The sequence below is a fragment of the Terrapene carolina genome, unplaced genomic scaffold, assembly GCF_002925995.2.
Source record: "Terrapene carolina triunguis isolate 2854851 unplaced genomic scaffold, T_m_triunguis-2.0 Scaffold139, whole genome shotgun sequence".
In the NCBI taxonomy this organism is placed as follows: domain Eukaryota; kingdom Metazoa; phylum Chordata; order Testudines; family Emydidae; genus Terrapene; species Terrapene triunguis.
In genome coordinates this window covers 4,969,717-4,984,605 of record NW_020664490.1, presented here as the reverse complement: position 1 = coordinate 4,984,605, position 14,889 = coordinate 4,969,717, and the positions used below count along the sequence as shown (strand labels likewise).

General features: G+C 40.0%; 1 protein-coding gene across 3 annotated transcripts in view; it reads right to left on the bottom strand.

Moving 5' to 3' along the window:
- LOC112124089 (poly(A) specific ribonuclease subunit PAN3) overlaps positions 1–14,889 on the bottom strand; it is a 115,460-nt gene that overhangs the window by 81,287 nt on the left and 19,284 nt on the right. For all 3 annotated transcript variants that reach the window (XM_026653447.1, XM_026653448.1, XM_026653449.1), the window contains exons 3-4: positions 3,852–3,918; positions 1,138–1,208 (exon numbers count right to left, since the gene is read on the bottom strand). In XM_026653447.1, coding sequence (XP_026509232.1) covers positions 1,138–1,208; positions 3,852–3,918 — 138 coding nt within the window. The remainder of the gene's footprint in view (positions 1–1,137; positions 1,209–3,851; positions 3,919–14,889) is intronic.

Here is a 14,889-nt window from a genome sequence, read left to right as displayed (position 1 = left end):
TTATACCAATTTCAAGTTTTACTTTGTATTTGAAACATTACATTACCAGCCTGGAAAAAGGAGATTAAATTATAGGTAGGTCAATTAAACAACATATAGCACTGTAGCCAGTTGGCCTTATAGTATACCTATACATAATGATACACTCCTTCTACATATTTAAATTTTTATTGTTGTGTGTATATTTTCATTCTCACCACTTTCAGCAAGTAGTGAAAAGAGTAAGATTATATGCAGCATTTAAAGCAAGTTGTTGGTGCATGACAGCTGGCATTAAAGAATAGGACAATTCATATGCCAAACTATATCCAATATTAGGAAATAGACAATCTGTAACAACATTTTATTTCAAGGAACACTTATCTGGTGGGCCAATTATGGTAGTTTTCATTTCAATCCTTACCTGCAGGAACTATGCAAAGAACCCACAACTTCCAGTACATGGTTAGAGCTACAGGAGAAAGCACAAGCATGCTGAAGTAGCGTGCTTGCAAGACAGTGTACCACTCATTTGGGGGAAATTAATGCTCATGTAGGTGGCTTGATATTAGGAAAGATGTGAAATTGGTCAGTGAAAGTAAATTTTGACTACTATTTGGGACAAGTTGGGTTGCCTTTCTAACAAACAGCTGCGGATCACATAGAATAGATGGAGCTCTGGTGTAACCCTGGTTTACAGAAAAAACTGTTTCCTGATTTTGTAGATGTTTACATTTTTTCAAACTACTGAATTCTGCAAGAATCACGAGGTTCAGGACCCACCCTCCATTTGAAGATCTTATCACAGAACCCTGAGGCAGTGAAGGCCCAAGATGAACACCTGCAAGCCTCTGTTCTCAGCATCATAAAAACAATTTATTTTAAAGTTCAAGGGGCAGGTCCTTGACACTCATGTTCAAAGTATCTTATAAATGCAGTCTGAAATGTGTGTCTGGAATATTTCATATTAGCAGCAATCTAAGCTGGTCTGCAATAGCACATCTTAAAGATATCATCTAACTTCTTTATGTAATGAAATATAAAACAAAAAGTGACACCAAAAGAGCCATACCCATTTAAAACAATCTCTCTTCTACCCTCCATTCCTCTTTTGTCAGTTACAGATATGCCACCTTCTAGAGTTTAGGCGTTGCCTACCTTTCTCCTTTGAGATAAACTGAGGGACGCAAAGTCATTAAACAAGGATGAAGCCGGTGAAGTCAGTGGGTCTGTAAAAGAATGTTAGAAACATCGTTACTACTATATATTATCAGCACAAACTATTTAAAAAAAACTCTTCAAATAATTTTAAATGCAACTGGAAAAAGGCAAAAAAAGGTTTCTTATTCATCCAGAATTAAAGCTAATTTTAAAGTCAGAACTGCTAAAAGCATAGCAGTTCATTAGATTGTGCATGGGTACACAATTAAATGGCACTTCTTAGCAGAATTTAAAAAGCTACCCATTGCCAGTTTAAATAATTATGTGCTGTACTCCATACCACTTAATTCTACAAATGTTATGGATGTTATCTGTTTTGCCAACTTTTTATTTAGAAATTTAATCAGGACCCAGAGGCAGTCAAGATGAAGATTTTACAAGTAAATTATTATTTCTCCCTGTCCTTACACTTCACCTCCAGGTCATAAGTATCATAATCTGGAACTCAATCACTACAGTCACCATTTAAAAAGGAAACTCCAGATTAAGCATAGATTAAAAATATGGATGTCTTCTAATTGCCTGGTGGATGACATCTGCTAACACACTAATGTTTAAAAATGTTTTCTGTAAACCCGAATCTCTTTGACCATGGTCAGTATGCCTTCAAAATGCAGTTCTATTCTGAAGTGTGCCTCAAAAAGGGAACTGCAAATTTCTTTCTCAATAATTTCTTATCAAGTCTGTTCAGTTTACACAGCCAGTCTAGAAAACCAAAAGTCAGTCTGTTTTTCCCTCCTCATGTATTGCCACCAATAGTGGATATTTTACAGATAAAACTTAATCTCATTTACACCAGCAAAACTCCACGGTCTTGAACAATTAATTGTTTTCAACGGGAGCATAGAAGTATAACTCAGGACAAAACCTGTTCTGTAAAATAATTATTACTAGAAATGAAGTACAAGGAGGAAACAGCCACCTGACTTTCAAATCTCAGGTTGCATTTGCAGGATAAGTCCATGGTACCCTCACATCTTGAATACTGCACACAGATATGGTCGTCCCATCTCAAAAAAAAACAAAACAAAAAAAAACCCATACTGGAATTGGAAAAGTCTCAGAAAAGGGCAACAAAAATGATTAGGGGTATGGAACGATTTCCATATGAGGAGAGATTAATAAAACTGGGACTTTTCAGCTTGGAAAAGAGAGGACTAACAGGGGATGTGTTTGTGGTCTATAAAATCATGACTGGTGTGGAGAAAGTAAATAAGGTAGTGTTACTCCTTCTCATACCACAAGAAGTAGGGGTCACCGAGTGAAATTAATAGGCAGCAGGTTTAAAACAAACAAAAGGAAATATTTCTTCACGCAATGCAGAGTCAACCTATGGAACTCCTTGCCAGAGGATGTTGTTAAGGCCAAGACTATAACAGGGTTCAAAAAAGAACTAGATAAATTCATGGAGGGTAGGTCCTTCAGTGGCTATTAGCCAGGATGGGCAGGGATGGTGTCCCTAGCCTCTGTTTGCCAGAAGCGGGGAATGAGTCACTTGATTCCCTGTTCTGTTCATTCCCTCTGACAAGTGAATTTGCTATGGAATCTAACACACACACGGAGCTCCACAACACCGCTTTTGTAGCCCCTTTCAGAGGAGGGCCATATTTAAATGTATGTTTTTGCCAAATGGAAGTGCGAGCCAATTCTTAAAGAAGTTTAATATGGAGATATGACTAAGCAGATCATCTGAAGAAATCTAAAGTGTTATATTCTAAGTAGTAACTAAAAAGACTATTGTGACTCTCAGTGGAGTTAAACATTAAAATTGCTCAAGTTAAAAGTAAAAATATTTTCCTTAACTGACAGCATTTCAAACAACTTGGGATCTTCCAGACATTGACATAACCAATAATGATTTTTAAGTAGAAAATGCATTAGCAGCTTCATAACACAAAGATAGGCCTACAAAATATAGCCATTTTTGTATGGATGGAAGGGATGTTCCCAAGTAATATGAAACACGAAAGTGGGAAAGGGGCAAGGAATTACTTAAAACATGCTGTGTAGAAATTTTAAATTCCAAGCTCCAAGTTATTTGGCATATGCCACAGAACTCAAGATCCAAAATTGATTAGATTCTGTTAGTGCCACATTTCTGTCCTCTGTTACCAGGAATTTCATATCAAATAGCCTGTTATACTTTGGCTGTGGGGGAAAAAAGTGAAAAACATGAGGTGATAAACTTAGTTCAGTTTGTAAATAAAACAGACAAAAATGTGTGAATGTGTATGCACATATCCAAAATTTAAAAAGTTACATATGTAATTCCATTTCACTTTTTCAAACAACTTTTTTTTAGTAAGAGGCATCCAAAAAGGATTATTGAATTGATGCTATATAAACAGTTTTTAAAGCTAACTATCAGGGCTTTATAGCAGACATCCAAATAAGTATTTTACTTGATATAACTGAGCAGTAGGACAAATTTAATAAGTTTTTCCCTTTAAAATGAAAGGCAAACAGAGTTAGAAAGTTCACTAGTAATTTGGTTTGGAATATACAGTAATAAAAAAAAATTGCACAACACAAATAAAGTTCTATCACCTTGAAATCAGATTAAAGGGAGGACTAACTCCCTTGAAACTATTTTTTTCCATAGGGTTAGCTTTTGAACATACCTTTAAACATATTTCTTTAAAAGTTCTTACCATGGCCTGCATACTGCTTGGCACTGTCATTGAGAAGGCTAGGGGAACTGCTGCTATTTGTCATCCTCTGCAAAAAAGTGAAAAACAAAATTGCATGAATAAAATAAAGCTATTAAGGCTGAAGACATCTGAGCTAATATGAAAACTTTATTAATACTAATTAGAAGATTAACATCCTGATGGCAATTGTCTCAGGGTAAAAAGAGGATATGTGCTTATTTCCAATCTAATAAATTGCTCTACACAGATTCTGACTGGTAGTGAACAAAAAACGTTGAGCAAATGAGAGAAAACAATTCTAATGAAAACCACACAGCACAAAACAATTGTATATTAAAAACAGCATTATCTACATCAACTACTTATAGATTAGGAAGCCCTATTGCACCTAAGGTTCTCCTCCTTTTTCCTATAGTTTCTCAAAATGTTAGAGAAGGCTGTAGCTTTTATTACTTGAAGATTCCTTAATGCTGCACTCCCAGGACAACAACTCCTCCCCACATTCTATGCCACTATCACCATACGAGACTCTTCCCCTGTGGAGAACTGTCAAATCAGTATAGCATTTGGTGGCATGTTTTGAATGATGGAACCCAGATAATTATCAAGCATAGTGGGGTTTTCAGGAAAACTATATGATTCTTGTAGCTGAGCAACATGTTGAAAGGCCAGCAATGGTTCTCTTCAACTCTTTCAACCATTGTCAGGCTGAGCCCCGCTGGTATGCAGTAAGGGCAGGAATCTTGCTAAGCAAGAACTTCACCCCAACTCAGCTCTTTGGCCACATGGGTCAATATTTTCAGAGTAGGGCCTAACACAAAGGGAAGAAGACAAATGGCAGTTTGAGAGCTGCCTCCTCCCTGCACTGTTGTTAGATATACATCTGCAATGTGAAAAGATTCTCACCACTTTCCATAAAACAACTGACATTAGAAGTTCCTGCAGAACTTTAATACTCACTTCACCAAAAACATACAAATGCTTCGATTATATTAAAGAAGAATGGAAACAGGTTTTGTAAAGTAAGTACAGTAAGGACCTCAGAGTTACAAACACCTCAGGAATGGAGGTTGTTGGTAACTCTGAAATGTTCGTAACTGAACAAAATGTTATGGTTGTTCTTTCAAAAGTTTACAGCTGAACATTGATTTAATACAGCTTTGAAACTTTACTAGGAAGAAAAATGTTTAACACGATACTATACGGCAGGGGTCAGCAACCTTTCAGAAGTGGTGTACCGAGTCTTCATTTATTCACTCTAATTTAAGATTTCGCGTACCAGTCATATATTTTAACTTTTTAGGTCTCTTTCTGTAAGTCTATAATATATAATTAAACTATTGTTGTATGTAAAGTAAATAAGGTTTTTAAAATGTTTAAGAAGTTTCATTTAAAATTGAATTAAAATGCAGAGCCCCCCCAGACCAGTGGCCAGGACCTGGGCAGTGTGAGTGCCACTGAAAATCAGCTCACGTGCCGCCTTCACCACACATGCCATAGGTTGCCTACCCCTGCTATACGGTATCTGCTTTTTTTTGGGGGGGGGGGGGGTACTCTGCTGCCTGATTGCGTACTTCCAGTTCCAAATGAGGTGTGTGGCTGACCGGTCAGTTTGTAACTCTGGTGCTCGCAACTCTGAAGTTCTACTGTAAGACAAGTTTTTAAAACTAACTTATGCGTATGATGCCATAAAAAGAATGGACAAAATAAACACTAAATTATAGAGTACTTAGTAAAACCATTTAGGCACGTTACCAGATAGCAAGTTTAGATGTAACCCTCTCAATGAGCTCAGTCAGTTGCCATGCTAATCTCACTCAATTCCACCTACTGCATTCTGTTGGGATGCTACAGCATCAAACATTCTGTTGTCATGGGACCTATTATGTTACTACCCCTTCCCCCACTCCATCCCTATGAATCTCCACACACATACCCACCTAACCTCTGTCAAGCTGTCCTGCAGTGGTTCAAGTGTATGAGTACCCACCTCAGTGAACAGGCACAAACCCCAAATTGGTTGTGACTTCTATACTTAGATTTCACCAACCAAATATCAAGTGTAAACTCCTCAGGCACTATAACAGCCTTAACATGGAGTCACATCCAGTCCCCTCTCTGTCTTGCCACACAGATAAGCCTGCCTTTGTCATAGACGGTCCCTTACATAATGAAACAGCAATATTCAGGTTATTCCCCATCCCAACAGACCAAACACTCACACCAGGTTAATTGCACTTTAGATTTCGCACCAAAGACGAGGCTTGTAGCCAATCCCATAATCAACTATCTAAAGATTTATTAAATAGGAAGAGAAAGCAAGAGAATCATTTACAAGGTTAAAACATATATACACAAACAAGTTACAGTCTTAAGTTTCAAAAGGTAATAGAAGCTTCTATAATAAGCAAGCTCTAGCTGTCCTTTAGGGCTAACCCAGGCTAAGCAGCTGGGGATCCCTTGTTTATGCCTAGAAACCTTGCCCCCATAGTCCAAGCAGCAAATGAGATACAGTTCTTCCTTGTTAGGAGCTTTTATTCCCTTCCCCCCCTTCTCCTTTGAGCTGCAGATTCAGCTGATGGAGGAATTCACTTGCAAGACTCATCTTTATTGGGGAGTGGAGGGAGGAGAGAGAAGAGTAAACAGTCTTTTGTCCTCTTTAATGGTCTACTCTAGTCCATCTTGTGTCAATGGACCTTCTTTGTCAGACAGGACATAACACCTTCTGCTGGAGACCAGCATTTTGCAGTAGTTAAAGTCTCTCTCCTGTCTGGTGATTTACACAGTGAAAGAGGCTTACAATACACCTACTTAAATATTACTTTACAATATGGGATACAGATGTTATAAGTGAGGCTACATCTACACTTGCAGATGTAGAGCGCCGGGAGTTAAACCAGCCCTCAGACAGCAGCAGGGAAAGCGCTGCTATGTGTTCACACTGTGCTCCTTGTGACTGTGGAGCATGTCCACATTAGCAGCTCTTGCAATGCCACAGAGAGCAGTGCATTGTGGTAGCTATCCCAGTGTGCAAGTGGCTGCAGCATGCTTTGGAAAGGGTTTGCAATGCCTAATAGGGCAGGCACAGCATCACATGATGCAGGTTTCCCAATCCCATTGTTCCATAGGCATCCTACTAGATTGCCAGCTGCTTTTCACATGAGGGGCTGGGAAGTGAAGTGTGTTGTGTGTATGTGGGGGGGAGAGAGACTATTTTGGGGGGCAGAGAGTGTGTCAGCATGCTATCTTGTAAGTTCAGACAGCAGCAGGGGGAAGGGGGAACTCGACATCAGCCCCCACCCTCCCGCTCGCACGCGCTCTCGCTCTCTCTCACTCTCCTCTGCAGCAGGAGCATTCCACAGTAATGGTTTGCTTTGTGTCCTAGAGCAGGTAAGCATGTGTGCTGTCAGAAACGAGCTTTGAAAGGGGTTATCCTCATGCCTGCAGACAAGTTCAAAACAATGACCAGAGTGGCCACTTGACTTCAGGGGATTATGGGACATTTCTGGAGGCCAATCACAGTGCAGTAATGCAACAAGTCATCTAGACTGACACCTCAGCGTTCCAGCCCGGGCACAGGAAGCTCTATGCTTCTCGTGGAGGTGGATTACCGGGAACGCTCCAGCTGCAGAATCCAGGCGCTCTAAGTGCCTTGCCAGTGTGGACACCTCAGGAGTTATGGACCCTGGGGCTGATTTAATGCACTCTAACTTGCAAGTGTAGACAAGGCCTGAGATTAATGCATGCAGCAACTCACAAGCATTCAAACACAGTCTAACCTCTGAACACATTCTTATCATTCTAATACCTATTATTAATATTACCTAATACTAATACACAGGTGAACCAGGCTGATTTCAGTTAAGTTTTTGCCAGAATTCAATTGCGGCATGGAGACCTTGGGATGAGCTGGCATCTGGTCTACCAGTGTCACCACCTCTTTCAAGACCTTCGATTAAACAAGCTGCTGGTAATGGTTTTGATTCTGTGGGTATATCGTATTGCTGAAGTCCAACTCACAATAAAGGGTTATTAGTCAGTGACAGCCAACTGCTTACCATAGACTAACGTCCGTAATGAACTGATAAAATGGATTTATCACCACAGTATCAGGCACACTTTGCAGGCTTTGGACTAAGAGTTGACTTATTTCCTAAATACAGAAAACATAACATGACACCTGTCCTTCTACCTCCACCTCAAAAGCAACAACATTACAAGGACACAGATAGAGAAAATCTGACCAGTAATGTAATACTTCAGACATTCTTACTTAACACTTTTCAGCTTCACTCAAAATTGCTTTTAGCAAGCTGAGAAATATCTCCTTTTCCTGTATTAGGTGATCCTTCTAATTCTGTCTTAGCTAGTGTATATAATTCTAGTGTCTAAAGTACAATTCCTTCCACCATAAATTACTTTAGGTGTAGCAATGGGATTTATACGATCCAATGATACAGAATGCAAATGCCAAATGCTGTAGAAAGAGCCAGATTTTTGTTTGATAGTCTATGTAATGTAGTACCTGGTACCAAGCCTTGGCTTGATCAATCCTTTTCTACCACCTAGTTCAACTGGTTAGTTTCAGCATCTTAGTTCTTGGAATTGGGTATGAACTGAACACAACAGCCATACCAGTCTTCTGGTAAGTAACAAAACAATATTGACTTCCTTCTTGAAGTGCACAACAGATGAGCCCCACTGACGGCTGAATTTCTGGATCAATCGCCACTCTGGCATCTCATAGAATATCAGGGTTGGAAGGGACCTCAAGGGGTCATCTAGTCCAACCCCCTGGCTCAAAGCAGGACCCATACCCAGACAGATTTTTGCCCCAGATCCCTAAATGGCCCCCTCAAGAATTGAACTCACAACCCTGGGTTTAGCAGGCGAATGCTCAAACCTCCTTTAGATTTGTCTCTCCTAATGGAATTGGGCCAGTGGTATGCCTCAGGGCTGACTGATTAAGCATCCACCTGTGTAAGCCATATGAGGTGCACCCTGGCTTTGCTGAAACTCATTAATGGAATGCAAGATATCATCTGTACCCTCTGTGTGAACAAGCAGGCAAAGGAATCATGAAAAAAGCCAGAACAAGTTAGATGACACAGATGTCAAGAATCCCATCATATTAAAGGAAATAAAAATAAAATCTTTGCTGAAACTAATATTTTTCTTGCATCATGGAATACTAGAGAGAGCAGAAATTTGGGGGGAAAAGCAAATTGGCACTGATCTCCAAACGAGTAAAGAAATGTGATCTTGGCAATGACGATCCCATTTCTCTCAGTCTGGCGATAAGTTCTGCTGGTAGACACAAGGCAAGACTTCCCCTCACCACTTTTTAAGTAATGTCCAAGTTATCTTTCCCCACGCCTTCCTACATATCCAGACATAAGCTCAGTGTAAAAGAGATCCTCAAGCTAGTATCTGAAACAGACTAAGGTCCTTAGAAAGTCCATTTTACTTTTTCATTTTATACCAATTAATTTGGTCAATCTGTGCCAGAAGATAGCCATTTAGTAATTTGTATCTAGTTGCATTTCCTAGAATTACTGTCTTAAAAGGCCTCAAACATCAAGGTCATAATAAAGTCACATTCAGTCAAATCTACACCCCACAGCACTTGCTGGGGTGGATAAAAGTTTAATTTAAAAAAAAAAAAGTTTAGATTTTTTTAAATTTACATTTTAAAATTTTGACTGCCTATCTCAAGAACCATTACTTACTAAGTTTGTCATGGAAATAAATTGATCCTCCTCCCACAAAAGAGGCAGTTCAAGATGTTGATGCATTATGCAATTCATCTCTTTGAAAGTGTCAGAGTAGGATTCACTGTGCAGTGTTGTTGTACCCAAGCTGGTCCCAGGATATCAGAGAGACAAGGCGGGTGAGGTAATATCTTTTATTGGACCAACTTCTGCTGGTGAGAGACAAAAGCTTTTGAGCTTACACAGAGCTCTTCTTCAGGTCTGGGAAAGGGATCAGAGGCTAAGTCTCTGCTACAAGGGCACTGATGCAGCTGTGCCATTGTAACACTTCTGGTGAATACACTCTAAGATGACAGAAGAGAGCTCTCCCATTGGCTTAACTCCTGCCTCTGCAAGAGGTGATAGCTATGTCGGCAGAAGCTCTTCCACTGACAGAGTTCTGTCCACCCTGGCGCTTAGGTCATTATAACTTATGTCGCTCGGGGAGTATGAATTATTCATAACCCTGAACGCAGATTATACCAAAGTAATTTGTAGTGTAGACATAGCCAGAGTATCACAGCTAAATACAAGGTGGAACAGATTATTTAACATAAATTGTTAACACATATTTCAAGGGACCATTCAAGGTAAAGTGGTCTGTTAACATTCCTCTAGTTATAAGGGGGGAACAGAAGGGAGGGGAGCAGCTAGGGTGGCAGTTAGTGGGTTATAAACATAGTGCATGCACCAGAGCCTATTTTATTACATAGTACAGGTCTGTCGCATCTTACGCGCATTTAACATGCGTGATTTCAACTTTATGCGGTCGGCAAAAACAAACAAAACCCAAAAAAAAAAAAAAAAAACACCCCACAATTTTAATACTATACCTGTGGTGCGGGCGATTTCGCCCGCCATTGAACTCAATGGGATTTTGGCTATACGCGGTTTTTGCTTTACGCGCTAACCGCGGAACGGAACCCCAGAGTAAGATGAGAAAGACCTGTATTAAGCAGGCAAAATATTTGATTCCAAGTTTCAATATATTCAGTTTGTGACTTTTGGAAGAACTGACCAGGCCTTTGTAATTCACCAGGCCTAACAAATTTGCTTCAACAAGTTATATTCATCCACTGCCTGTTTTTTGCTCACTAGTGTAACAGGGAAGATTAGCTTTCCTACTTTCTTGACTCACAAGTCAATAACTGTTTTATATTCTCTTTCACACAAACTATATCCCAAAACACTTTTACACAGAGTTATTACTTAACTACAGTCTGGATTAGGCTGCTAAGGTACTGGGTAGTTGCCCAGTGACCCATTTTCTGGGACTGGCTAGAATGTCACTCTGTTCTCAGTCCCAGCAGAAAGGAGAGAGCATAGATGAGTATTCAACCATGGTGGAGTTGAGGAAAAGGCAAACAAAGGCAAAAAGCAGATGTGCAGACAAAAACCCAAGGTGAAACAAGATAGGAGGTAAAACAAGGATGACAATGGAGCAAAATTAATTTATAAAATTTAAATGTTAACCTCTATTACTGAAGGAGTGGCTACTTTTTACAAATCAAATTTACTACTTAATAAAAGTGCATCTAAGTGGTAGGGTAGTAACTTATATTATTTCAGTCAGGGAACAGTGTATCTGAGCAAAAACATACTTTAGAATGGCTTATCTCCAGCCCTAAAAATGATTGTGGAAAGAAAGACTGAAGTATCAATGCCCATGAAGTAGCAACATCTTCTCTTCTGTAGCAGAGCTTTTGGAAGTGTTTAAGTAATTAAGTAAGTGATCTAATAGTCTCTTGTATCAGAGGGGTAGCCGTGTTAGTCTGAATCTGTAAAAAGCAACAGAGGGTCCTGTGGCAGCTTTAAGACTAACAGAAGTAATACTCTGTTGCTTTTTAATAGTCTCTTGTGGCCTTAAACTCTGTAAAACCATAAAGGTAAGAATCACTTGTATTTACTAAAGCATAAAAATGACAAATCAGAATTTCACTGCCTGAAAAAGCTATGCTTTGTTGCTCACACGTATCAATGAGCCTGGTCTTTTTACAAGTGATTTAAGTCCATGATTTAGTAGCCTTGGTTTAAACACTCTGGACAACTGATAATCTGAGATCAATGCCCAGTCAAGAGCTCTGTACTACAGCCATATGCACTATTGCTTGGACTTGGTATTGTGCATGGACATGCACGTGGTCTTTATTAAAGACTAAACTGTTTCTGGATTAAGAGTTGAGCTACTTGGTCACTCCCTTTGGTTCCTTTTATCAGAAAACTCACTTACAGAAAACTTACCCTAACTAACACATGCTGAGACTCTACAAACAGGGGAGCATAAGAGAAAATATTGAATAACTGAACAATTCTTGTCAAACTAGATTTAGGCAGTTAGCCTGGGAGAGGTTTGGATTTGCAGCACTGTATACACATACAACAGCTTCAGACTCCTATACATCTCATGATCCTCACCACAAAGAAGCTCACGCAGAAAGACAACTCTGTCGAAACCAAAGTCAAACAAAAAACAAAATCCCTTCCCCAATGCCACATGGAGGTCACTCAGTTCCATACATATCCCTAATCCATTGCTGGCTATTTCAATACTCAATATTCTGTTGCTATGGTCCTGATGTGTCATAAAGAACTAGTTCAAAGTCAGCCCCAAAACTGACGTCTGTTCTTTTTGCTTAAGTGATATGAGTAAGTTGCCTCTGTTCAAATCTAAAAGGAAAACCGTTGTCAGAGCAAGAGCCATCATCACATGCAACATCCAGGGTCTTGTCTACACTGAGCTTTTTCTGAAAAATTCCTTATGTTGATGTTGTACTGCTGATGAGAGCAGTAGCATAGACCAGCCAATGGTGTTCTTACTATCTTCCAACTTGCTCTGAGCACTACCTCCAATGGAAGCTACTGGGCTCTCATTTTTGAATGTCAGGACACTCATTTAGATAAGTGCAGATTTAAATTTTTTTAAAATCTTCAACGTTAATCTAAGACTTGCACACTGAAGAAAGTTTTTCAGAATAGTCACTGTGGTTATCTGAATATATAGCAATTAAATTACAAAAGCGGAATGTAAGTATCATTCAGAAAATCAGTACACTTTTACTGTTTCTTCGCTGTCAAGGAATAGCACAGCTCTGCCCCTACTTACATCTCATCTAAAGGGAAGGCAGTGTGAAAGAAGGCACAGAGTCAGGTGCTGATGAAAGGGCAAGCAGCCAATCTGTAGAGGGAGAAGAATGAGGAAAAGCTGGCAACAGCAGCCACAGCACACACTTGCAGCCTCTGGATACTGGTGAGGTCTTTGGACTCCCATTCCTCAGATTTTCACTGTGACATTCTTTCCCCTCTACTAATTTGGCTGTTTATCCCAATCCTCTCCTCCCTCTTCCCTCACAGGATCTTTCTACTAGCCTCACCCTCACTGCTTTCTTTGGTATTTACCATTCTACCCTCCCTTCCTCTCTATCCTTAATTTATTTTTTAATCTATTTATCTAGATTTAAATTAATAAAGATGCCTATCCAAGTCTCTCTGTGCCCTAACATACAATATATACACAATTAAATTAAATCTCAGCAGTATTAAAATCAGTTCTGCAAGCACTCAGCCAGTCAACTACCCCTTCATCACAGAAGCATGCCCCTCCTCTACTTTGGCTTCCTTTATCCTTATTAACCAGTTCTCTCCTGCCTTCCTTCTTCATGCCCACAATACATTTTTAAATATTATACACACACTACATTAAAATAACATTAAGATTGCAAAGTCAAGCCCTCAAAAGTTAGGAAGTGACAGAAAAAACAGACATACCTGTTTGGTAACTCTTGTTCTTTGAGATGTGTTGCACATGTCCATTTCATTTTAGGTGTGTGCGCACACCAGTGCACCAAAGCAGGAAAACTTTCCCCATACCGTACCCATCCGGGCAACACATACACCCTCTGCGCAGGCATGCTGCTGGCTTTGAGTACAAAGGAGCAGAGTAGCACCGATGCCCCTCATTTCCTTCACACCAGAAGCCAGTATTTCCTGGGACTCCAATGTAGAGGGGAAGGAGCGGGAGTCGTGAAATGGACATGTTCTTCGAGACGTTGCACATTTACCAAACAGTTATGTAACCATTTTTTCTTTGAATTCTTGCACACGTCCATTCCATTTTAGATGGCTCACAAACAGTTCCACATGAGAGAAGAGTGTCGGAGTCTACCTAAACAAGGCCTGCAACACCATTCTCCCAAATCTAACGTCATTTCTTGAGGCCTTGGAGAGAGCATAATGAGTGGTGAAGGTCTAAACACATGACCAAGTCGCAGCCCTGCAAATCTCACTGATGGGAACGTGAGCCAAGAAAGCAGCCAATGCTTGTGCTCTTGTAGAATGGGCTAGAACTCACTGAGATAGGGGAACCTTAGCAAGATTGTAGCACAAATACAGGAGGAGATGCAGGAAGAAATCCTCTTCAAAGTGACAGGCTGTCCCTTCATCCTGTCAGAAAAGGAGACAAATAATTGGAGAAATTCTACACTCTTTTGTCCTTGTCCCAAGAAAAGGCTTATGCCCTCCAAAGTATGGATTTTCCCCCTTTTTGGGGGGAGGAGGGGAGGAGAAGAGGTTTGGGAAAAAAATATTGGTGAGCATAGAGTCTGGTTTAGATTAAGTTCCAACACCAGATAAATGAAAATTTTGCGGTGTGGATACAAACTCACTTTCTCTTTATAAAACACCATATAAAGGATGGTCAGCCACCAAAGCCTGAAGTTTTACTACCCTCCTGGCCAAAGTAACAGCCACCAGGAATGCTAGAGAGACAGGAGAAAATGAGGACACAGCTATAGTTTCAAGAGGGGCTCCATTAAAACTGAAAAAAACAAATTCAGATCCCATCATATTGCTGGGTCCCTAATACTTGGGAAGAGCCTGTCCAAACCTTTCAAGAACCTAACAGTCATAGATTGGAAAAACAGATCTTCCCTCTACAGGAGGAGAGAACATGGAGATACCTGAAGGTTCCTCTGTCAGCTAATTGACAGAATCCTTTTTCCTTTAGATGAAGCACGTAATCCAGAATAATATGAATAGGAGCCTGTGAAAGAGAGGTATCATTCTGCTAGGACCAAACAGAGAACCTCTTCTGTTTCTTGAGGTAAGTATATCAGGTGGAGGGTTTTCTGCTATTTAAAAAGATCATTTTGCACTCCAAATTTAACAGACCACTTCCTGGGGAGCTACCCACTGAACATCCAAGCAATCAGATATAGGCTGAGAAGGTTGGGATGCAGCATCTGACCATGGTTCTGTGAAACTATGTCCAAGCCTGAGAGAGAGGTATGGAA